Genomic DNA, 26,498 nt, shown 5'->3' on the forward strand with positions numbered 1-26,498 from the left:
CTCTGTTGTTCTCAGTAGAGAAAGTGGAATCATTCATTTAGCCTGGTTCTATTGCAAGCAAATAGCTGCAAGGAGCTACTACAAGGCATGCTCTTGGCAAAAGAAGTTTCACCACGGCTTGAATGACAAAACATTTAGGTCTTAAACTAGGGCATTTTAATTGTGGTTTTTCTTTCTTATCCTCTATCAACATCCAGCTGTGCAGTGTGCCCTATTTTATGGAAAGGAGAGAAACAGCTTGTCTTACGACTAACAGGGGTAGCAGCACTGGGGTTGAATAGTACACGGTTTCAGAGGCGCTTTCCTCCGACAAAGACAAGAACAAGGTCCTCAAGAGGACTTGAATCCAAGTCCCCCAACACAGCTCTGAGTTTAAAAAGCAAAATAATGAAAGAGGATCTTCTTTCCCGTGGATGTATTTTCTAGCCCACCTCACCTTCTCTTTTGACTTACTGTGTCACAGTGCTTTGTGATACACTTTCTGGGAGGTGAATCCAACCGTTGGAGCCCCACGTGCAAGAGCATGTCCAGATTGCTGCCCTCTGCACCTCCCTGGGATAAATGAATACGGAAGCACCAGCCTTGCAGATAAGCAGTTATCTGCGCTGCTCACATGGAGGCACCCGTCGTGGCGCTGCAGGCAACCCTGAGCTGCTTACTAATCTGCATCACCCCTGATGCTATCGAGATGAGCGTTGCCTGTTCCAAGAGATTTATGCCAATGTCATCACCCCTGAGCTTACTCCCGCACCCACCCAGCCCACTATTCAATAACTGCTCCATAACTGCTCCTACCAAAGAAAATCAAGGTACTTGTATACTCCTACCCCCCACCTTGCTTCTCCCGATATTTTCTCAACTTCTCAAACTTCTGATGAGAAGCACTGCACTGAAGTGGAGTGGGGGAGGGCAGTACAGGGCTGATCTTACTTCTGAGGTGCATAGCCATCTTACCAGCTCCTCATGGAAAACAAAAAGTACAATAACTTCTGTCTCAAACACCTTCCAATTCGACAGTGAAGGCAATCCGAACAAATCTCAAAGCAACAGAACTAACATCTGATTTTCCGTGTTTCTTGCCATGGAATTGATGGTCCCTGGTGGTTAAGAAAGTGCAAATTAATTTTTCCCCCTACAAATTGAGCCATTTATAAGATCTGCCCTCTCTATGAAAATGTTCTGTCTTTCCTTGAGACCTGAGCTCTTTTTACAACCTTTCCTGTTTGCTGAAGCCTCACAGTGGATATCTCCCCAGCCACTTATTTTCACAAAACTTGTCGGAATTCACTTATCTTTGAGGGTCTCACCCCTCCATCAAACCAAACTGAAACAGGCCAGGGGAGAGACCCAGATGCCCATGGACCCTGTGAGCACATTGTGTCCAAGGAGAGCCAGCCAGATCCTCAGAGGCACCTGCCCTTCTTTGATGGCTGATATCACCATCAGTCTTCTCCTTCTGGGTAAGGGGGTCCCTTCTCTTGCTGCACAGGGGAAACAGCTATCTTCACCCCATTTCAACCACAGGCTTTAAAGAAGACCCCGCACATCTGCAGCACTTCAGCACAGCGCTGATGAAGCACTTGTCGCAACTACAAACCTCCTCCTGCACCACCTCCTGACTTTTCTGGTCCAAAAAACCCCCCAAAATTCCTTTTCACTCCAACATATCACTGAAGCCAGCAAGGGCTGAATTGTCCTATGCTGCATGGGGGCCCCTGACTCCAATTTTGTATCCTCTGTAGAAACCCTTATCACCTGCACAGCTTGTCCCCGAGCTAAAAATGCAAATTATTTTATTTGTGCTTTGTCTGCAGGTTTAAGAAGATTAAAAATTAAGACAAATGTGAGCAACCGGGACAGTCTATATGAAAAAAAAGGGCTGGAAACCTGTCTCCCCTAAGCGCAATTGCTAAATTCCCTTTGGCTTTAGAGTAACCAGGATTTCGCAGAAAACACAGATGTTTTAAAGTAAGGTACATGGTTCAAGTCATGGTTCAAGGTTTTAGCAGAGAATCACATTTCAACTCCTTTTAGTTTTTAGTCCTTTTAGGTTTTATCATAAGTTAGAATCACAAAAGTTAGAATCATAGAATTGTCTAGGTTGGAAGGGACCTTTAAGATCACTGAGTCGAACCATTAACTACTCAGTCTTTGGTCTTTTCCTCTTAAAGTGCCAGGTTTTATCCTAACGTAGTTGTTAGAAACACAGAAAGTTTGAAAATATGACCAGGACATACTTTTGTAGTTTGGGGGAAATAAAAATATAGTAGTAGTAATAATAATAATAATAGTAATAATAATAAAACGCCTCAAACTAAGAGATATTCCTTTTGAATTAAATTCTCACTTTTTAAGACATTCTGGTGGTGGTTACGCACTGGATCCTGGTTTCTGGGACTGCGTAGTATTCAATATAGTCATTTTCTAGGGGCAAAAAGACCCCCTGGTGCCCTGGCCTGGCAGGGACTCACTGCCCGACGTAAAGCAGTGAGACTCTGGGTCCCAGAAACTTTGCTGCGGCAGAAGCACGTGGGTCCAGGAGCGTTCAAAGCCCTGTTTGTCAGCTGGCTAAAATAGCTCGCGCGGAGGTGCTGACAAACCCATACCCACACCACAGCCCGACACCTCCAGCCCTCGCGGGGTTATCGGTGACGTTTGACTCCGAAGCATCTTTTTTTCTTTTTTTTTTTTTTTTTTTTTCCCCGCTGGCTGCCAATAGCTATTCCCCTCAGACTATTTGCTTTCGCATGCTTTCCCTTTGACACGGCTGCTATTTCTTTGCAATATGTAAACACTCAGAAGGATTTCCATGTTTGTTCTTCGCCCGGCGCGGCCAGGCTTTCACAGTTCGCTGGGAGAATTGACATGAAGAAGCAGCCGTTTCGCAGGCGCCTTTTCTTTTTTTCCTTCTTTTTTCCTTTTTTTTTCTTTCCTTTTTTTTTTTTTTTCTATGTACTCCGCTCCTGTCTGTTTTCTCTTGTTTTAAATCCAGTCCTGCTCTCGTCTCAGCACCCCGGCACACAGCAGAAAAATGCATTGCTCTTGTCAGAAATATGACACTTATTGTCATCTTACATGGGTGTCCTTTAATACTAGCACCCAGCAGAGGCTTTGCGCTGTAAAGCATTTATTTTTTTATTTCTCCTCTTCCTACAGCAACTTGTGATGATTATAAAAATTCTCTTTAAATCCAAAGCAAGCTGCTATTGTGTGGCTTTTTCTAAGAAAACTGCCTGAGTTTCCTGCAGCCTGTGCTGTTGTAATGCTCTGTCGTAACACAAACTTGTTTCCAAAATGATCCTGGCATTTAGTGAGACAATTTACATCAAAAGTAAGAAGGAGCTGAAACCACTAAAAAATCTCGAGATGAATCTGAGAATTGCAGGCCTTGACTCCAGTCTCATGGATTTCACAGGAGTTTGATTTAATAGATCTGTGGCTTTATAAAATCAACATAATTTGACTGATGTAAAAAAACAACCTATAAAAACTTGTATTTACTGAGGAGCCTGTCCTGCAGGTTCCTTGCTAGGGCTGAAAAAAAAGAAAGCCCTTTGGCAAAATATTTTAAAAATTTCATCCTGAAAAATGAAAAATCCGAAAGCCTTTAGAAACTTCTCCAAGATCTTCATGAAAATAGGGAGACTCCTGTAACCCAAAGCAGCCCCTAGCACAGTGTATAGGAGTTATGCAAATACATGTATAGGAGTTAAGTGATTCTGAGAAAAATCTAGACATGGAAATTTTCATAGTAGGGATTATGACCTTGAATTTCCTTCCCATGGGAATTTTGACCACAAATTCTAACCAGGAATTTCCTTAACTAACCTGCCATGTCTCCACAGAGAGCTCTCATTTCAGCAAACTGCTCCTTCCAACCAGAGTATCTTGCTGCAAATTTTTCAGACAGATTTATTCTATACACACGATTACTCAGAAGTCATAGTATTGTATGACATATTTTAGCAAATGCTTATTTAAAAAAAAAGTCTTTTCCAGAAGTCAGACTGCCCCAGGTTAATGTAAGACATGATTATAACCTGATTTTATTAAACTAATTCAAAAGACTGAGTGGACTTTTTCATTGCAGTTTAAACCAGCTCAATTTTGTTCTGTTTTAATATGATTAGGAACCTGCCACATTTAAATAGAAATCAGAACGCTGAAACAGGGTAACCAAATTGGTGCTAGCCTGGGTGAAGATAAGACTGATTCAATCATTGCTGATAACAGCTAAGGGTCATCCGTGTCCCCTCTGAAGCTCCTTCCAGGGTTAAGGATGTCACGCTTTGTTTAGTACGAATTTTAACATATAGTTAATAAAATAATAACCCAAATGAAAATCAATATAATCAAACTGGAAAAATAGCCATATTGCTGTTAAGAAAATCTTGTTTATATATATGTATATATTTTAATCTCTAGGTGGGATGCCATGTTTCCAGTAAAACCTTTCCTCCTCCAGCTAATTCTACTGGGCAGGATGGCTTGAAATATCAATGCTGGGCTTATCCAATAAATTATTATCTTTGAAGCGAAGCCTTTGAGTCTGCTTCAAACTCATCTGAAGTACCCAGAAATTCATCCTTTAATGCCTTGTAGCTAGCCTTACAATGCAAGATGATCTGGAGGGGTTTTCATTGACTGGCCTTCTAACAAAAGTCACCATGCACTTCCAAACAGATGTGCTGAGAAAGAGTCAAAGAAATCATAACATAAATGTTGATAAAATAATAAAAAAAATATATAAGGCACAGGAAATATTTGTTATCCTTATTTATTTAATAAAGAAACATAATAAACTTGATTTTTTTCCAGGTACAAACAGCTTAATATGTCCTATGATATTGGCTGATATTTTCCTTGCTCTTTTCGTAGCTTGAGTGATTCATGTGGTAGCCTTTATTGAACAAATCAACAGAAAAAATGGTAGCACTCACCATGCTTATAGACAGTGTGGGCCAACTATCGAGTTAGTGTCTTTAACTAAATCACTGCACCGGGAGGTTGTACCACTGCTAGATTTGGATCGGCATCTCCATTAATAAAGATCTGCAAGTGAGGTTATTTGAAGTTTTTGAGGGGTGTTCTGCAAACCATACAAAGATACCATTCCCTCTTCAGTTCTAAAGAAATGTCCCACAAAACAATAGAAAACCCAATAGAAACTCAACCTTCCAGTTACAAAGGTTTTGAAAGTAATTTACATTTCAGTTTTAGAAAGTTGCACTGTAAACATCTACAGTTAAGACCCTCTTTCAGAATTTTTTGCATTATGATTTTTTTTACAGGTTTTTGGGTAGAAGACAGAACCGTTTGTGATTGCACCAGTACTATAGGGTCTCACAGTAAGGACAATAAATTGTTCAACTCAAGGGTGAAATGACCAGAGGAAGAGCTCTTCTCTAACATAATCAGTGACCAGCTAATCGTCCCATTACATCCCATTCATCACTGGGCCTGACTCTTAATAAGAATATCAGTTGAATATTTTCTAATACAAATTGCAAATAATCAAAATATTTTTAAAACAGCATGACCGACACTGCTCTGCTGAGTGCAGGCTGGGCTTTGCCTTGGGTTTTGAACAGTTTATATTGTATGTGAAAAAAATCACATAAGAAATGCTTCTTTTTCTTAGTACTTTTCCCTCTTTTTTTTTTTGTTCTAAAGCTTTGAAAGGAAAATAATTTTACCAGTTGTCAGCCAATAAATGCTTGTTCAGCGAGCAATGAATGTACTATTTTCTAATTAAACAGTTTCATTATAGGCAATAGCTTGTTGCTAATGATCAATAAATCCCATTGAGAAGAAAACATTTTAATCAGTAAGTCGTGTCCTCTGAGTGTCAGCCACTCCATAAACTCACAAGATACATATATATGTATAGATATAGGTATGTGTGTATATATATATGCATATAAATATAAAAATCGCATACTCTTTCTGGGTGATATGTACAGTCAGAATAATATTACAGCATAAATACACAGGGAATCTGTATAAAGTTTCTCTAATTTGAGAAGCCTTGAGCAATTTCTTTTTTTGGGGGGGAGTTAGGGGTGGGGAGGGAGGAAAGAATTAGTGTTTTCACTTTAAGGAACGCAGAGTAGTTCCCTCAAGTTAGAATCTAATTACATACAAGATTTAGAGGCAACAAAATCTCCAGAGGAACAGCCCTATGTTATACACCACAGACATGGGGTTAAAAGGGCAAGAGAGCATGATTATAATAATACTTATATAGTACGTTTCATTCCCTTATAGCACTTTGCAACCAGAAAGTCTTACAACACCCCCGTGAGGTAGGTAAGTATTATTATCCCCATTTTACAGATGGGTAAACTGAGGCACAGATGGGTTAAATTATTTGCCTAAAAATCGTGTAGTAAGGATCAGGAATAGACCCCAGGAATCCTGATGGCAAATCCTCTGAATTAACCGATAGACCACTCTCAAGTGAATGCCTGAGACACCTCTCAATGAATGGAGAGAATATATTAGCCCGTATTTACACAGATACATCGTTGTCCTTTTGACATGTTGTCTTTACATATTCTGACTTGTTTAGAGGACAGATAACAATGGCCGTAGATAAACTTGACTGTAACACGTCGCTTTAATTCTTGTTGCCAACCCCATGTGGATTTTGACTCTTTTACAACCTGGGATGTAACTAAATGTCAGTGACAATACACCTTAAATACATTCTTGATATCTTTGCTTCTCCAAGGTGAAAAGCACAATTACTCTTCCTTAAAGTGCAATGGCTCATTACAGAAATCTCAGGATTTTCCATGAAGCCCAACCAAACCCAAATACAATCAGTCTGAAAGTGAAAAAGAAATAACTTGTCTGTAATGATGGAATTGTCTCTATATTCCATAAATGCTTTCTCACATTCTATCGAGGCTGAAAGTTTAACAATAAATAATAATCTATGTTAGTATGTAAAACCTCTAATACTTTTCTATAGCCTCACATCCACCTTTCACCCCATTGTCATTTCTTTGGCCTGAAGCTGATGGACAAATCAACTGTAAATATTACTTTGCCTACAGAAACAAGGATATATCTATTTTCTAGTAGATTCTTTTTATTGGTTCCTGTATTTCTTGTCTTTCCCCAGTAATTTAACTGTACCATCTGAGAAAATGAAAGATGAACACTGAGTAGAAAGGATTCAAAACCTCAAAATTCACGTACAGATCCAGAGGCAATTCCCCTCCCACCTTCTTGGTCACACTGTCGCAGCCGCTCTGCACGATCCAATTGCCGTTGGTTTTATTATTAGTAGTATTAGTATTATTTTTTGAGTAATATTGATGCTCAGAATTTCCAATAAGGCTGCTTAGCTCAGTGTTCCTGGGGAAAACATATATCCTATCCCACTACCCTAACAGAAACTTTGCCAGCGTAGATGGTGCTTTGGAGCACTACACACAAACGTGATGCACTACTTCTATGGCGAGTTTGATTGTGGTATTCAAAGCAGATTCTTGAAACATACTAAAAAATTAGTGCTTTTATTAACAGTTTTACAAACAGAATCCATTACTGTCTAGTTTCCTGAAGGATAGAACAAGCCATTTCTCTCCTTATTTTGACATTATTTCCTTCTCTCTTTTTTTTTTTTTTTTTTCTATTTCTGCTGATGAGCAGTTGCAAGTCCCAAGAGGGAGGGCTTAGTGTAATAAACAGTTAAAATGTTGCTCATTTGATAGTTTACTTTGCAACAACTTTCCTCTTCAAACGATGGGAATCCCGCAAGTTCCTGTTACCTTGACTCAGAGTTCATCATGAAGAGTGTAAGGATCATTAATCTCCATGGAAAAAGAGAGTTTTTTTTTTTTTAAGTAAAAAAATATCAAATATAATAAATTTATGAAAGACCATTCACAACATATACAGTAAGTGTTACATTTTGCTACAGCAGCTGTGATATTTTTTTTTTTTCTTTTTAGAATGCAAGGTCATACATTGCCATAAGTAAACACACTAATATGAGTAAGACCTTAAATGAATGTATACAGCCAGGCTTTATCTGTGGATAGATATACACTGTGTTTACTGTTTTACAGTCTAGCATATTCTTATTCACACCATTGATATAACAGCTATGACCCTGCAAAGATTCTTCCTGTGCATATATAAATATAAATATTGAGCCAAGTCAAAAAGAGCAGGGTCAAAGGTTATATGACTTATTAGACTCCTGTAGTTAAGGGTAAAAACTCCATTTTTTCTTTTGCAACTAACTTTTAATAAGAAGGCTGCTTCAATCATTGTGTAGTTACAGCTTTACATTCTGTAAACAATATTTTAAAGCATTCTAAACAAACATTTAAACAATTGATTCTTTATCCTTGTCCGGTGAGAGAAGACAATCTATAGCCTCATCACTTTTGCTTGAGTCCGTCATCTTCAGCTGGAGATTATCACTCGTGCCTCTGGTGACGCTGTCGTAGGATGGAGGGAAAGACGTGGAGGACAGAGTTTCTGATTTGTCTATTGGCCTGCCGTAGTTTTCGTTCATCATGAACGCAATAAGACCCTCCTTCTCGGGTGCATCATCCTCGAGGATGCTGCCGTCAAAAGTTCTGTGCCGATACAAGTAAGACGCCTGCTTCATGGAGCGCCGAAACAAATGTCTCCTGTAGGCCCGCTGGATGATGATGGCGGAGACCTCTTCTTGTTTCCGCCTGAGAGTTGTTGTAATCGGTTCATAAGAGATCTTAGACGGATTTGCCGCCATGAACTTTTCTTCCATCTGTATTTTAAGGGCATCCATCTCTCCGGATTCTCCTAGCACCCTTTTTGTAAAAGCAAACAAAATATCCAAGCAATGGATCCTGTCTCCACTGACCATGGGCAGGTCCATTGCTATGAGTTTGATTTTGTTTGGTTTCGCTATGCGCAAAGGTTCTGACAGCGCGTCTGCAAAGTCTGAAAGTGCAGAATACTCAATAAACTGAGTGGCTTCAGGGTCAAACTTCTCCCAGATTTCATAGAACATATCAAAATCATCCTCGCTTAGAGGCTCTGTACTTTCCTCAGTGGCTACACTGAAGTTCTCTAAAATAATGGCTATATACATGTTTACAACAATGAGAAATGATATAATGATATAAGTTACAAAGAATAAAATCCCTACGGCAGGGCTTCCGCAGTCTCCCTTTGAACCATTTGCATTCGGAAGGTTTGGGTCACAATACGGTGGTCCGGTGTTTAAAATAGGATTGAGCAGACCATCCCAGCCAGCTGACGTGGTGATTTGGAAGAGACAGAGCATGCTGTTAGCGAAGGTTTGGAAGTTGAACATGTCATCGATCCCATACTCCTTCTTAACATAGGCAAAGTTAGCCATGCCAAAAATGGCATAAATGAACATAACCAGAAAAAGCAAGAGGCCAATGTTGAACAGAGCAGGTAGGGACATCATTAAGGCAAACAGGAGAGTTCGAATTCCTTTGGCTCCTCGGATGAGTCTTAGGATTCGGCCAATCCGAGCCAAGCGAATGACTCTGAAGAGTGTGGGAGAGAAGAAATATTTCTGAATGATGTCAGAAAGTACAGTGCCTTGAAAAGAAGAGAGACAAACAGCGAGTTAGTACATGGGAAATAACCCCAAGCTTCCCTTTAAAGCAAACACAAAGGATTATGGAAAAAATCAATGAAAAGTTCCCTAGATTGGAAGACCCACGATAAAGGGAATGGCACCATCCTTAGTGTTTTCATGCCCATTTAATCCATGCAAACTTTGTTGAAACTATGAGGAAAAGTGTCAATGGTAGTGGCAGTTTTACTAAGGGAAAGCTTGTCTGTTGGGAATGAGAGACCAAGATCCACTCAGACAGGACACAGATATCTGCAGCTTTTGGCCATGATCCTCCTGAGAAATTTACCCTGACTATAACTTGTCAGTATCTTACTAATATGACAATATTTTTGTCTGTAAAACATTAGCGAACCAGCACTGAAACGCTACCACCAGAACAGTGCAGGTTTCTACCAGAAATTGTCCTGTTTGGTTGTTTGCTTATTGATTTTTCCAGTTTCCCTGATGGGCTGGGAGGGAACTAAGGGCTAAGACTAGCAAGGAAATGAGCTTCCATCCCTGTAGCTAAACTCTTCCTGCAGAAACAGAGCAGCTTGCTCCAGATTGTCTAATGCCTGCAGTTCTGGCTGCACTGAGCTGCCCTGGGCTCATGTCTCCTAGCCCAGCCTGGGAGAGGGCTCACTGGCATGGCCTGAGTCCTCTGACACTGAAATGACCTGGTTGATCACTGGGCAGCACTATGACCAAAGTGACAGCTCTGGTTAACCGGCTGCTATGGGCATAGCCAGAGCGTCCAGCATCAAGGTTCTAATGACAGCTGCATTGTAGTGGTGTTCCTGGGTGACCCATGTCTCTGAAATCTGGGTGATCTTGGATGATTGAAGGCCCCCAAAACACAGCCTGCTCTCTGGGCACCAGAGATCTTGTGCACTGGGACCTTGCAGGCTCCCCAGTCCACCAGAGACATTTTAGAGCAATAGGAGCATCAGTCAATAGGGAGATGGCTCTGTTTTCCTAACATGACACTTTTTCATTCACCTATTCCCTCCTTCAAAATGGAAGCTTTATTGGAAGAGACAAATTTCTGACTTCCTTCTGCTCAATGGGTCTGTTGAGCATCTTCCAGTTGCTCCTTTATTTCCAGCTTTAATGAAAACTCTTTTGGCAAGGTTTCAGATTCACGTTTGACCTGCATTTCTGTAGCACCTCACATATGATCTATGGCTGGGGCCGCAGGACAGCAAAAGGCACAAATTAACAATAAACCTGTGTCTCTCTGTTTCACCCTTGGGTAGATCAGGATTCGGAGCTCCAGAGACAACAGGGCCGAGAACAGCCAGACCCACTGCACCAGCCCACAGCTGCCCTGAAGGGCTATTTCACACTGATGTAATAAAACGTAAATAGCAAAACAACATCACTCGGCATGTGTCCTCTTCACGTGTCTTTTTTACTTCTCTGTCTTTCGCTGTTATGCAGAACTGGGGTTAAGTGTATGGTGCCAGTTCTGGACCACGTTTTATCACCAGTAACCTCTAAATGTACATCGAAACCCATACTGTGGTGTGACAAACCTCATCATTTCACTGATCACACAAGTTATTGTTAGGCAGTATTATGAAGTATTATTTAAACTTTAAAAAAAATGCTTAGGATCTAATTCTCTGAGCTGAAAGTGTATTTTATTGCATGAAGCCTTCAACTTTTCCTAGTAAAATTTATGTCTGCCTTTTTAACTTTGGAGCTTGGGTGAAAATTCAGATTCACCTACCTACGATAGACAGAATCACGACAACGAAGTCAAATATGTTCCAGCCATTGGTGAAGTAGTAGTGTCGCAGAGCCAGCATTTTGATGATGCACTCCCCAGTGAAGATGGCAACAAAAAGCATGTTGATTTTGTGGAGGATGTTCACTTTTTCTTGACTTTGGTCATCTGTTTCCACCATCATGGTGATCATGTTAAGGCAGATGAGAATCATGATGGAGACATCAAAGGCTTGTTTTGAGACAACATCAAAAATAAAACCTTGGTATTTGTTCTGGAGGAAAGAAGAAGATTTAGTTAGGAAATTTGAACACTGTCAAAAGCTGAACATTATTGTCTCCTGATTCATCAGAAAGTAAAGGAAAACACACAATGTATTGCTGCTGATTAGAACTTCATAAAGAAGATGAAGAATGGCTGGATGATAGTGTTTTCAAATCCATTTACTCATAATGTTTCTTGGAATTACTGAAAAAAAGACCTTGCACTGGGGCCATGAATTCATTCAATGCAGGCATGTGGGCACTGCCACGACTGCATATGTAAATTGGACTTTCAGTCAATATGGCAGAACAGTGGGAATTCTGTACCACAGAGGTCACTGCACTTGCAAATACTGTCCAAAATCAAAACTTGTAAATACTAAGTGGCTTTCACCTGGGAGTGATCAGCCTTCCTACACTGGGAAGTTGAATTGCATTCATTCTATTAGATAAATATTCAGCTCACATAATTCAGCTGAATTATGCCATTCTTACCAGTGGCCTTGGGATTGGCTTTTGAGGTTTCTTAGAGCCCAGCTTTTTCATTGCATTATAATACTTTTTCTGTTCTTCTGTCATAAAGATGTCTTGGCCACCTAAGTATAGGGTGAGAACAAAGCTATTACTTTTGATGAAAAGAGCTCCTTTGTCTCCATCCAAAGTTCAGGGCTGCATCTTCTTTGATTTTCTTATTTCCCTTTTCATGTAGCTTTCACCAAAATATCAAAGAAAGGTTTGAAGAGATGCAGTGCTGGGAGCTGCTTATTGCATGGAAATGAAAGGCAGGAGACACAGAGCAGTGCAGAGAACTGAGGAGGAGCAAGACTCAGGTTCTGTCTGCACTGGAGGTAGGTCCAGGTTGAGAAGGGTAAATATCAGAACTCAGCCCTTTGCTTAGAGCCTGAAAAGCAGTGAGAAACACAGCTCTTGGGCTGCTCTTCCCTGGCCCTGGCTGCACCCTGGGGTGGGGAGGTGATGGGTTGAGGACAACAGGTTGCACCTCTCCAAAGCATGGTGGTGTTTGTGCACGGGGGACACCAGGGCGGTCTGCGTCTCTGTGGCAGAGTTTGTGCCAGAGATCCCATCTGCGTGGAGCTGCTTCACTGCTTTCTGTGGGGGATATAATCCCCCAGCCTGTATTTTCAGGATGCTCACCCTATGGGGAGATAAGGGGCTGCTACAATTGTGCTCATGTAAAAGTCCTGCAAGACGGTTTCTGTGGCTTTTCTGTCAATACCAATCTCAAGGCTAATGTGGCAAAACCGCTGCCTATAAATCTATCCCTTGTCCTGGTCTCTGCAGCAATCACAGGGTGATGTGTAGTATATGCACTACTTATCTTTTTCTTTTGTTGGTTAAAATTGTCAATGATGACACCAATGAAGAGGTTCAATGTGAAGAAAGACCCGAAGATGATGAAAATCACAAAGTACAGGTACATGTATAAATTACATTCCCATTCAGGCTGCTCCTCACACTGCAAAGGGAAAAGGGAAGAGGCGAAAATGACACCATCTCTGCACATACCACAATATTAATGTAGTCAAAAGAAAACTATCCATTGGCAATAACGATTATGAAACAGGAAAAACAGTGTAACTCCCATTAGCAGAGTCAGCGCTCCTCGGTCTCTGAAGTTTACTACTGGCATCTGCAATGCCACGGTCATTTCAGCTGCATTTCACAACACTGCTTCAGAAAGTGCAACTTCAGAATAAATCCTATAAAATGTTCTCAGTCTGAATCCAGAAGGGGAAAAGAATCAATTTTCTGATTATCCCTAATCTTACATGAAGCAATGGTACTTATAAAAAGCAAAAGTACGATCGCAATATAATTAAATGCTACTGAAAAACACTGTATTGAGAGTCAGTGTATTTAGAAGCACAATCTTTCTTTTATGAAGAGTAGAAAATAATAAGATCTCTTGCTGAAGGGCTGAGCAACACAGTCTAATAGCCTCAAATCACAGGTATCAGGTTTGGCAAAACTGCTCAGATTTGCCCCACCAGCTCCAGGTATCTAACCAAGATGCCAGGAGCTTGCATTTCCCAAAATGCTGTATTTTCTTGTGTGTAACCCATGCATTTCATTCAACAGCAAGGATACTATGTAGCATGAGAATAAACCAACACCATGAGTTATGTTGTGCAAACATAGCTCTCTGCCCCTATGATGCCATTTTCCAGCCCTTATTCTTCCGTTTAGGGCTTGACTCCTTGTTACTCAATTCAGCCTGTCAAATTCACAGTGGCTGACAGGTACCTCAAGAACTAACAGTACGTGCAATCTTGTTCCTTTAATATCATTAAAAGAGGGAAAGGAGCCAACAGGTCATTCAATAAAAAATAACCAACCACTTTTTTTTTTTTTTTTTTTTTTTAGGAAACCTGAAAGCTGAACAGGTAAGAACCGGGTGGTCACAAGCACCCAGAGCTCCAGCACACCTCAAGCCAGAGCTGGAAGCAGGTTGCAGAGAAGAAACTCGTTCAAAGTGAAGATACAGGGAGGAGAGAGCATGTGGGTTACAGGGGAATATAATTTAAACCCAGTGCTTTTAAAGGGGTTCTATTATCAGAAGTTAGATCCGTGGAAAATATGGCAGTCAACAGGGAGAGTGGAAGAAAAAGAGAGGACAATTTAGGGTTTTGGTGGACTCAGTCTCAGCCTGGAGGTGCCGCTCTGTGCTGGGAGTTTTGCAGTATGAATAGATAAATCAGTAAATCAGTTGTGTAGAACTGAGGGCTACCTTTGTTTTAATCTCAGGGTCATGATGCTTCAGTATCAGCTGCAAAAAATAAAGGTCTGCAACTGTCTCAAACAAAGTAAGACAGGGACTGGCAACCTGCGTGTATTTTTTTTAAATTGCAGTTGTTAAACACTGTGAATGTTACAAAAGTCATTGGAAAAGGAAATTATTCATTTCCTTGGTGTGACCTACCTCTCGTGAATCCACTGCTGCATACATAATATCCATCCAACCTTTAAATGTGGCCTGAAAAACATCCCACAAAATACATAATTAAGCGTATACAACAAGCATATCTTGAAATTATGATATCATCTTTGTGATGAGCTTTCAAAATGCAATGTTGAGCACGTTCTTCACAGTTAAGGAATTGCCTCTCCTTTAAAGCAATATCTATATGTGAATTTATGTTCATTTAGACATTTAAATTCAATCCAGAATGGTTTTCTCCTGGAGTCTGTCTTTCATGTTTTCTGATTTTCTGCAGTTGTAGAGAGAAAACAGAGGTTTTTTAAAGAGATTTTCAAGAGGAGAGAAAACTTGGCAATTAAATCTTTGGAAATTTTGACCTTAAGAATTTCAAGTAATGAAGAGAGACAGCTACACAAGACAAAGACTGCTGTCCTGTGCAAGTCTCGGACCAGGTAGGGATGGATCCCATCCACATTCCTTGTTCAGACTGATGGGCAGTGACTACACTGTAGGATCCCACTGAAGCTTGGATTCTGTCCCCTTTTAAAACAGGGTAAATCAAGGCAAATGTCAAAGCCCAGGGAGTCACATAAATCACAGCTGACTTGAAAGGAGCAAAGGCAATCAACATCTGCTGTGAGCCTGGCCTTGGAAACTCAATCTTCTTTACTGTTCAGATTTTATTTTTTTAAAAAATCAAGGTTTTTAATTTCTTTTTTAAAATCGTTTAAACAAGGAGAGTTTCCACGGAAGTCAGTGTCTCTTACTGGAACCTGCCATGGAGAAAGGGCAGTGACAACATTGCTAGGAGAAACAAGAGCAATTTTTACTATTCTGTAGCAAAAACATGACTCTTTGCTCTCCATATATGCCTCTCATTAGAAACAGCCTGATGCCAAACGTACCTGACTTTAGGTCTGACTCTGGCCTAAGCTACATTACCTTTGTATTAGTTCTCTGGGGTTATTTCTCATTTGACTACTGACCCATTTAGACTTACCCTGGATTTCAAAATCTGTGTTAGCAGATAATGAGGCGTTTTTTGATTTATTTTTTTAATCAGCTTTACACTAGCGTGCATGAAAGACCCACGCCCAGTATTTTTTTTGCATCCTACTGACACTTAGGTTGAATTTTCTCCTGGTGTTTAGGCACGCAATTCCAGATAACAATGATAGGAATTTGGCCAGTGGTTCCCAGGAGAAATCCAGGTATTTGTGTTGAGCTAGGTAGATCCAGTGGTTTTAGAAATGCTCCATTATACACTCTCTATTATTAAATTAAATCCTGGACGTAATGCTGCTTTCCCATTTCCTTCTGAAGGCTACTGAGCCAAAGGAAAATGTAGTACAAGAGGTAAACCATATTTTTCATGAAAGTTTGTATTAAATAATGTTTGAAAGGTTGTATTCATTTTTATCTACTGGTTGAAAGAGATTAAACTCCCCAAATCAGAACCCTTTGGAAAATCTATTCCATGGTACTGCATGTTAAAAACCACTTTGGATGTAAAGTGTTTATGGGAATGATCAGCAGTTTTATTGAAACAAATTATTTGAACGTGTCATGCTGATCCTCCTTAACTGTCCTAATATTTTCCTTTTTTGCTGTTCTCTCTCTAATCTGATGAAAGATTTTCTGGTGACATTACAGTTGCTTGCAGCTTCCAGTTCAAAGTGTTGTTCAGGGGTGCTGGACAGGATGGAACAAGAAATCCTTTCCCTGTGGCACAAACCGATATGATCTTAGCCTGTACTTTTCTCCCACTTGGGAGGAAATCTTTTCTCTTGAATAGCTATTTTACCCCTTGATGTGTACCGCAGACACGAGAGACTCTACTGCAAGGCACAGTGGTTTATAGTGCTAACAGATGATGAAGTGATCTGTCAAAAATAAATATTAAGAGAATGAAGTACTGTGATTTTCTGTGTTTCCCAGATGTCCAGAAGTAAGAGAATTAAAAATCTACAGGGCTTCTGGAAAGCTTCCCTAGACACTTCATCTGCAGAGGGTAAAAGATACTGAGAATGAAAGAAATATAACACTGGGGAAAGAAATTATTTATCTGGAATTAGTAACCACTTACACTCTGGATAAGGAAGTGACAAAATCTTCATGGGAGTGTTTGTGATATTATCCTGCCTGGAAGCCATCCAGTGAAACACCATTTTCTACTGAAACTGTCATGTGATGAGATTATCTACCGATAAACTCATTTTGGGATGGGATTACATTTTGTTATTTGACTGGTGGTTAGAGCTGCAATGCAGTAAATCGGTGGGGAGGAGGATAGGTGGGATGACACTAGCTGCCCTCAAACCATTTATTGTATAACCAAATGGTGCCTTAAAATAAAACAAGCCTTTAAATCTGTGAGAATCTGCAAGGTTTTTTTTTGGTTTTTTTTTTGTTTTTTCCTAGAAAAGGTCTGCAATAGTGCAACAAAAATGGCTGCTTTTGATGGCACAAATACTGGTCTTCGCACTTCTGAAATCACAGAATGACAGAATCACAGAATGATATGGGGTTGGAAGGGACCTCTGGAGGTCATCTAGTCCAACCCCTGCCCCTGCCAGAGCAGGTCCACCCAGAGCAGGTTGCACAGGAATGTGTCCAGGCAGGTTTTGAATGTCTTCAGAGATGGAGATTCCACCACCTTTCTGGGCAGCCTGTTCCAGAACTCTGCCACCCTCAAAGTAAAGAAGTTCCTCCTCATGTTTAGATGGAACTTCCTATGTTCAACTTTGTGCCTGTTACCTCTTGTCCTGTCACTGGGCACCACTGAAATAAGACTGGCCCCATCCTCTTGACACCCACCCTTTAAGTATTTATAAGTATTGATAAGATCCCCCCTCATTCTTCTCTTCTCCAGACTAAAAAGACCCAGGTCCCTCAGCCTTTCCTCATGAGAGAGATGTTCTAGTCCCCTCATCATCTTCGCAGCCCTTTGCTGTACCCTCTCCAGCAGTTCCCTGTCCCTCTTGAACCAGGGACCCCAGAACTGGACACAGTACTCCTTTAAGCATTACTGTTAGTGAGAGAAACTTCTGAAAGCTAGAACTGATTTACGAGCTCAGTCATGACTTTGAGCCTGGCATGAGGGATTGATTTAACTCTACAGCTCCTGATTGCTCTACTGGTCCACTGTTATCTTCCCATTCCTTATCTGGAGTCCCAGAGTGACAAAGAGTTGCAGGACATATTAGATGTAAGTCTGTTCCTGTCTAAGGAGAACTTTTCCAAGCAAACCAGATAGTACATGAGAGACCACTTGTTTTCTTGGTGTTCTTCAACAGATTGCTGAAAGTTCAAGATGCATTGCAGTAAATATGTGGGGGTGATCAAAACATGAAGGGAGGGATTCTGCAAGGGAAATGCAAAGCTCCTACTGGAAATTTAAGATATTTCTTTGTTCAGCTCAAATACAGATTTAGAGAACATAGGTGCTATGATCTGCAAAGCAATTCTGGGAATATAGAAAAAGCATTACTGAAGCACTGGGTTGTAGCAATAATTTTTTCCTAATAGATTAGGGTGTTAAGGGTGTTAAATCCCCAGAAGTGTGAATCATTCTTCTTGCAAATTAAAAAGTCATGATAATAAAGATCCCTGTGAATGATGCATTTCTCTCACTTGTAGAGTGAGCAGAGACTACCTACTATTTTAGTAATCTGTTGTGAGACGGTGCTCTTGTTAGTTCGAGAAGGTTGAAACTTGACTGACCACTTCACACGAGTGTTTTCTCAGACTCATTAATTCAAAGTGGCATCTTCAGAACAACCTGATGTATCCTAAACAAGGTATGAAAAGAGCAAAGGATATTTGGGGAAAATTTCATGCAGTTCTTAACTATGTTGTCAGAAAGTTTGGCTCTGGATAATAGTAAGCCTTAAAGCTTCTGTAGTAGCAACTTCTCATTTCTTTCAAGGATGCTGTAGAAGTGAAGACAGAACATTAAGCAGAAAGATTTGTTTTATGTATTTCCATTTGGATTTTCAGGCACATTCAGGCATCCAAAGGTAACTTCAGAGTCACTTAAAGAGTGTATTGAAGCAGCTGAAAATGTCAACAGTCAAAAGCCAAGCCCCACTTAAAAGCTCATATTTTTGGATCCCGGGGGGTTGTAACTGAAATGCTTATCTCATCATTGCTGCACAGTGCCTCAGCGTGCACATGGATGCATGGATCTTTCTGTCTCTTTAGAAGAGCTGAGCTGTTAACTGATCCCCTGCAATTCCTGTGGTGGTTTGCTCATGAAATGTGACCCCATATGGAGCGTATTTGGCAAGGAGCACCTGTAACCGACACTCCTTGGCTGGAGTTGGGCAAAGGAGATCCAGATGTTTGGGCCCCTTCTCTGTGGGTGTCATCTTTACACTTTATTGCCTAAGACTGCTGTTAGCAGCAGACATAAGAGATCCAGGTGCAGGATGAAAGTTAAAATCAGTCCCCTGACAGCATCTGGCTCCTGTCCTTCCTCCTGGAAGAAGGAGCCAGCATGTGCCATAGAAGCTAAGCGAGGTTTTAGGGCTTCCTCATTTCCTGCCATAATCACTTTGTCCAGCCTGCACAGACTCTACATTTATGGCACTTCTTTTGTACTTCTGCGACTAGAAAACCTACTTCTCTGCTACCCAAGACAGGATCACAGGTTTGAAAGAAACCTGCAGGGTCATCAAGTCCATTTCCAGCTGTAAAACAGACGTGCTAGACCGTTCTTTCATAAAAGTGCTGAGATCCACCTTACGACCATCACTGATCCCAGTAGAAGGCAGTCCCACCTGCTGAATGCAGCCAGCATCACCAGTGCCAAGTTCCCAGGAATTGATATTGCAGAACAGTAGAAGAGACTGCTTCAGGATACTCCTTAGGCAGTGCCAGCTTATGACAAGTTGCAGATTTTCAGAAAGCTGGAGCTTTGAGTCTTATAAAAGAAATGGTGAAGGAATAACTAATACTCTGATGGAGATTTTTTTTCACCAAACAAACTAGGCATCTGCTATGCAGTCATGGAGGAGATAAGAAGCTTCAGGTGAGGCATAGTATTTTAAACCTGGAAATTTTTGCTGAGCCAGATTGGGTGTTTAAATAAAAGACAAAGAAAGCACTATATAGAACAGAAAATCTAATTAAAGACATTCAAAGTGAATTAATCAACCCTGCATGGGTGAGCTGAATATCATAATTATATGCAAAAGATAAAAGCTCTTGCTCTCAGCAAGTTCAGCTTTATGTCATGGAATGAACCAGAAGTGGTTGTGCCCATTCTAACCTTTCTGCTTTCCAGAGAATATGAAAGAAAAGACTCGATGGACAGCAGTCAGAAGATCTCAAACTCAACTGTATGTGTACCAGGAACAGAGTGTGTAAGGATAAGCATTTCTACGAGAAAGGAAAGCTACTTCATGGAGCTATCTCATGTGCCTCTAATAAAGAAAAAAAGATCTGGAAGAAAGCAAATTTGCATCACAGGAAGGAGAAGGGCTGGCAGATCTGATGGGCTACCTGTGGGAGGCTCATGCCCTCTTGGAAGAGCAGCTGGGGCCCTGGGGCCGTACCTTACTGCATTGCAAAGGGTGGATGTCTATATGTGACAACTGAGTTGAGCTCCCAGCATGCAAGTTTCTTTCCCAGAAGCAAGGAATGCCATCAATGGCGCTTCAAGACAGTCACCTCCCTGTCCAAGGACGTAGCAAGGGACTCATTTCACTCTGTGTACATAAAATGCAACACAACAAACACTCCTAGTGCGTATCCAGCCCTTGTCATCATTAGGCTTCAGAGTAAATTAGGAACAATGGAAATAAGTATCATTACCACTATTTTACATGATGACCCCATGGACTTGAAACACAAAACAATTTGTCTAAAATCATTCAGCAGTTCAGCGGCAGAGCCTGGACAAGAAGACAGAGTCTCCTGTGGCTCTATCCGATAGGCTGTGCTGCATCATAGATTCATAGATTCATAGATTGGTCCAGGCCGGAAGGGACCTCCAAAGGTCATCTAGTCCGACCTCCCCGCAGTCAGCAGGGACACCCCCAACTAGACCAGGTTGCCCAGGGCCTCGTCGAGCTTCACCTTGAATATCTCAAGGGAAGGGGCCTCAACCACCTCCCTGGGCAACCTGTTCCAGTGTTCCACCACCCTCATGGTAAAGAATTTTTTCCTAATATCCAATCTAAATCTCCCCTTCTCCAACTTAAAACCATTGCCCCTCGTCCTGTCACTGCAGGCCTTTGTAAACAGACCCTCCCCAGCCTTCCTGTAGGCCCCCCTCAGGTACTGGAAGGCCGCTATGAGGTCTCCCCGGAGCCTCCTTTTCTCCAGGCTGAACAACCCCAGCTCCCTCAGTCTGTCCTCATAGGAGAGGTTCTCCAGCCCCCTGATCATTTTGGTGGCCCTCCTCTGGACCCGCTCCATCAGGTCCATGTCCTTTCTATATTGAGGGCTCCAGACCTGCACACAGTACTCCAGGTGAGGTCTCACCAGAGCAAAGTGGCAGAATCACCTCTCTGGATCTGCTGGCAACACTTCTTTTGATGCAGCCCAGGATGTGATTGCCCTTCTGGGCTGCGAGAGCACATTGCCTGCTCATGTCCAGCTTCTCGTCAATCAGCACCCCCAAGTCCCTTTCCTCAGGGCTGCTTTCTAATACCTCATCCCCCAGTCTGTATCTATACTGAGGATTGTTTCTTCCCAGGTGCAGAATCCTGCACTTGCTTTTGTTGAACCTCATGAGGTTCATCTGGGCCCACCTCTCCAGCATCATGACACAATAAATCTCGGCGCATACAACCTGTTTATCCATGGTTTACATTTGCTGCTGAAAAAGATTGTAAAAGTGGCTTACTTCTGTCTTTATAGATTAAATATTGCCATCATCTTTGAACCTCAATGGTCTTTTCTCCAATATGCTCTTGCCATCTTTCCAGAGAGACCAGGCTGCGTGGAGATACAGCAACCTGATCACCACCACGTTTCATAGTTAGGTTCAACCTGACTCATTATGTTTAGCAGGTGGAAATGAGGTGAGGAACCAAAACGAGAGGCACCTTCTCAAACATCTCCATGGAAGGTGAGCAGAGGACTGTAAATTAAGCTGTGTCTCCAACTTTATGCAATAACTTCAGCTGAATAACTGAAGGTATTGTAACTTCATTTTTCCCAGCAGGGTATAGTGAAGTCTCAGGCTATGAAGTCCCAGGAGATGAAGGCCAGTGCACCCTGTCTGCACAAACAGTCCTTCCTGGACCATGACTTTTTGTTGCTGGAACTGAACTTTGCTGTAGATTACAATATTGACAAAATGATCTTTAATTCACCTCAATAGTCCAATCTCCTCCTGAGGACTACTTTAGTGATGCACCAGAAGCTCAAATTAAAACGAGAAGCTGCCATAAATATCTCTAGGCCAAATTAATATGCCAAATATGACTCATTTACACTTGAGGAAAGGCACTCCCCTGATGGGTAAGACAGAAAACCCCAGAAAAGTATAGAGATTAACCCGAGTCTACAAGCCGATGATTTCAATAGCAAAAAGCAACATTTGCCCGTTAGTTTCTGGTGATCACACTTACCACTTGTAGCAGAGCCAGGTACCCAGCACCAACATTATCGAAGTTAACTTTAACTTTCGTCCAGTAAAATGTGCCTGTCACGTTATAGAGTATACAGTCACTCATGTTGTTAATAATTTTAGGGTCTAAAGGCATATCTCCTTCTGTCTTATTAATGCACTTCCCAAACTTCCCAGCAAAGAGGTTCACTCCCATGATGCTAAAGATGAGCCAGAAGATGAGGCAGACAAGCAGAACATTCATGATGGAAGGGATGGCTCCCACGAGGGCATTGACCACCACCTTGGGTGAAACAGGAGAGAAAAACAAGAGTTAATGTCAGCGCTTACATAGAGACTTTCGCTAACAAGTTGTTGTGCAAACTTGATTAACTAGGCTGAACATGGTGATGGGTGGATAACTACTAACACTACCTAAAGAGTCAGACCACCATTAAAGACTTCACACGTTATTATTTTTTCCTTCTGTAACTGAAGAGGTCATCTGTTGGCATGAAGAGAATTCTTTTAATTCAGGACCAGTCTGCGAAGTCATCATGACCTCTCAGACCCTACTGGATAATACACTTCAGGATCTAAAAATCATATGATTAATTGGAAATGGCCAGGGTACATCACAGGGTCTTCTCAAAATAGACCAAAAAAGATTTCTGAAATCTTTTACTGAACTCAGGCCTCCCTAGTCTTTGAGATGTGAACTCTAGCTGTGACAAATTTTGCTTATTTAAATAATAACTGATTGAGGCATAATGTACTAAAACAACTTCCCCTGTCTGCTCAGTATGCTTGATTAAAATGGCGAAACCATTCTAATTTCACAAAAAAATGCATTATTCTTTTTCCATGACATGCTGCAAAGTTCCTACACACCAACCCGGGCAGGGCTGCAAACCCCTGTGTAAAACCATACATTTTCTGAGGGAAGAGCGCTATCACAAAATGTAGTTTCCCCCTTCCTGTGTCAGCATGGTTTCTCCATATTCACAGCTTTTGGAGATTCTGCCAATGCACAGTCCGGGCAAAGCTGCCTGGTAGCATCGCTGGGGACACCAGCCCCACTATATGAATTTGTCTCCATCTCTGTCTCATGTTTTTGAGATTAAAATCTGGTAGGCAGACACTAGGCTCTTCGTCTTATCCATCTACATTTTTGAAACTGAGACAAGGTGATATTGATCCATAAAAATTAAATTTTATTCAATCGTGAATCTGATTATGGAAAATGTCAGCTCTTGTTTTCTCTCGTATTAGTGTCCAATTTTCTGACAAGCTAATAACATAACATTCGTTTCCCCATCATTTTTGCATTGCTGAGGAAGAAAAACACCCGGAAGAGTGAAACAGTTTTCATGCATGTATAGCAGCAGCTTCATCTACAATATACAATACAAAATTATGTAGATCTTTCAAAATCCAGATTTATATTTTGCGCATTTATGAATGAAGCTAATTTGCACACAGGAAAAGCTGCTTGACCAATTTTTTTTTTAATATCTTTTTTTTTCTGTATAAGCCCAATCCTGATGACTTTTCAATTTCTTTCTTTTTTTTTCTTTTTTCTTCTAATTTTATCCCTTAGGTTTTGATGTTAACCAATTTCTAACTTCATTGTTTTAAGAGCAAAATTATCGTGTTAACCAAAACGATGAGTAATTTCCAAATCAAGAAATTGGATATAGCCTCAGCCCTTGTTGAAGCTTTCATTTGGTGCTCCGTGGGACAATATTTTTGTTCAATCTTAATCTTTGCCAGCACAAAGCCACTGCAATTATGTCGCATATGCTGCCGAACCCAGCTCCCACCCGCAAGCCCTGTGACAGGACACAGACATCCAGGTTTCAGCAGCGCAAGCGATGGCCCTGCCTGCGTCCTGCTTTTTTCCTTCTGCTGAATTATGCTCAATGGCTTGTAGATAACAAAACACGACGTGAGGCTGGAGCAAATCCTGTAACACCTCTCTGAATGAATTATTAACAGGGGGTTTCATTCTTCTCCCACTGCTTCTGCTCTTACACCAAACTTCTTGGTCTCCTGCTTTGCACTGAAATGAGTGAGAGGACTTAAAGACCTGAATACATAAAGGCAAGATATTATCATAAACTCATGCTAAAAGTTCATGCCGCGGAAAGGGCTGAATTTCCGTTGCATCTAGGAACAGCAACAGATATAACCACACACAAGGAAAGGTTTCATACCTCTTGATTTCCATCAATAGCTTTATAGGTGAAACCACCTTCCAGGTGACTTCTTTAGGTGTTGCCTAGAAACAGAGTCACCCTCTGCCCTAAGTCACAGTGGTGCAAATCTATAGCTTGTGGTCCATCTATAAATTTGGTAACCCAGCTCTCCTGATCTCATGGGCCACCTTTTCAGCCAAAGCTGATTCAGATTTTAAGTCCAGGAATGGACTTGTACGATGCGTTAGTCCTCCCCTTGCCACAGCAGAGCCCACCGGACTTCCCGCAGTAATTTCAGATTTCAGGCCCAGGCTCTAACTCCTACTCAAACCTGGGCACAGCTTTCACAAAGATGCCTACTTTACAGTGTCATGATTTCAAATGATGGAGAAATTTTTCTTAGTAGATAATCTCTTCCTGGTGTCCTTTGCCCTCACTGTTAGGAACAAGTGCTGTATTTTTAGGTTGAGTTTGTTGAACTTGAGGCACTAGTCATCTGGTGTTAGACATCTCCTATCATCCCAGCCTTCACTGCAGGTTAGCTGCCACTGAACAGTGCTTTGGATAATTAAAAAACCAGAGCTTCCTTCTGTTGTCATTCCTTAAGATTTCCAATCATTCTACAGAGACTTTCCTGCTTTTAACATCCCATGTCCAGCAGTTTGGTGGAATTCCAGTACTGAAGCACTGCTCTCTCCCTCTGCTTGCTGGGTTACTTCTCTGCATATTGAGGGATTATATTAGTCACGTCATTTATGGGACCTGCCCAAAAGCTTGTGTCCTGTTGAACAGTCATCCCAATCCCTAAGTCCTTCTCAGCTGTTGTTTTCCAAGAAGCATCCCCCAGAGTGACCTACTTTCCTCCTCCCAAGGTGTATGATGCATGTGGTTTTATTAAAATGCATGTTGTACCATTGATCTGTTTTTCACTGTGATCCAGATCAGTCAGTATAATTCCCTTATCCATAATATCACTTACTACTCCGCTCACTTTGTGTGTTGTCAGCAAAGATTTTATATTTTTTTCCAGATGCTGTTAAAATCCAGATTAAGGACAATTCTTATTCTGAAAGATCCCTCACCCTGAGACACTCATCACCAAATTTACAGTGTCATCACTGTTTACAATTACTTTTCGAGATCCATCACCCATTTTAAATTAATTTAAAATATGTTTACTTGTCTTGGTACAAAGCCCATGTTTTCATCACAATGTCCCACGGTATCAGATTCCTCTCTGAAATCTAAGGATATTATATCAGTGCAGTTACCGTCATCAGCATAATTTGTAATCAAATCAAAGGACCATATCGGTTTTACAAGAACTATTCCCATGAAATCATGCTAACTAGCATTAATTATGCTATTTCTTTCCTGCATGTATCTTGTAGCAGCCTCACCATGACTTTGCCTGGTATCATTTTCACATTAAATGGTCTATCATCATCCCACTCATCCTTTTGAAATACTGCAATAACCTCCCTTGCTGGGAAGAAACTTGTAGGGAAGTGGCACCTCTGAAATAATTCCCTGATGGACAACAAATGAAGAGACATGGGAGACTTCATGATTCGGGACAGGCAGACCTAAGTTAATTTATGCTGGGCACTATTATGGCCGGGGAAGAGGTGGGTGATGCAGGGTGGTGGCACGTGCATGGCACCCCCAGGGTCTGCAGTGACTGTCAGGTGGGATACTGGTCTTACTGGGGTCTTTTGGGGGACAGAGGGGCAAGATGGCAACAGTTCAGCCTTATTTTGCCGACCTCTCATTGGATGGGAGCTGCTGAAACTTGTCTCAAACTCAGACAGGTCCCAGCCTGTTTGAAGACAGGGAAAGGGCTGAAGTCTAATGGTAACAGGTCCTCTTGGCCACCCAAGTGCTTCTCTGTGCCCTTGCCTCAGGATGAACTGTTTCCCAAATTTAGGTACAGCGTCGATGAAACTAGTTTCTTACTGCAGTATAAACGAGAATGTGTTCCTCTTCTAGCCTTGCAGAAATCTTCCAGTTATTCAGGAAAAAGACATTATGATAGAGCAAACTATTATTATTTTCTTACTGTCAGTGTTTGCTTCTCAACATTATCATTATTTAATCCATCACTGTGCTGGCAATTTTCCTGTGCATTTTGGAGCATATGAACTCTTAATAATGAAAGGTCTAACTGTCCCTAGTCATGTTAAGTGTGGTTAGACAAACTAAAAATAA

At 41.2% G+C, this 26,498-nt stretch overlaps 1 protein-coding gene across 1 annotated transcript in view; it reads right to left on the minus strand.

The window, feature by feature from the left end:
• Positions 1 to 4,775: 4,775 nt before the first annotated feature.
• LOC141471274 (sodium channel protein type 5 subunit alpha-like) overlaps positions 4,776 to 26,498 on the minus strand; it is a 217,763-nt gene continuing 196,040 nt past the window's right edge. Inside the window, exons 23-28 of the mRNA XM_074157715.1 lie at positions 22,115 to 22,396; positions 14,532 to 14,585; positions 12,926 to 13,067; positions 12,086 to 12,186; positions 11,331 to 11,601; positions 4,776 to 9,579 (exon numbers count right to left, since the gene is read on the minus strand). Of these exons, the coding sequence (XP_074013816.1) occupies positions 8,345 to 9,579; positions 11,331 to 11,601; positions 12,086 to 12,186; positions 12,926 to 13,067; positions 14,532 to 14,585; positions 22,115 to 22,396 (2,085 nt within the window). The 3' untranslated portion in view covers positions 4,776 to 8,344. The remainder of the gene's footprint in view (positions 9,580 to 11,330; positions 11,602 to 12,085; positions 12,187 to 12,925; positions 13,068 to 14,531; positions 14,586 to 22,114; positions 22,397 to 26,498) is intronic.

This window comes from Numenius arquata, chromosome 12 (genome assembly GCF_964106895.1).
Source record: "Numenius arquata chromosome 12, bNumArq3.hap1.1, whole genome shotgun sequence".
Classification (NCBI taxonomy): Eukaryota; Metazoa; Chordata; class Aves; order Charadriiformes; family Scolopacidae; genus Numenius; species Numenius arquata.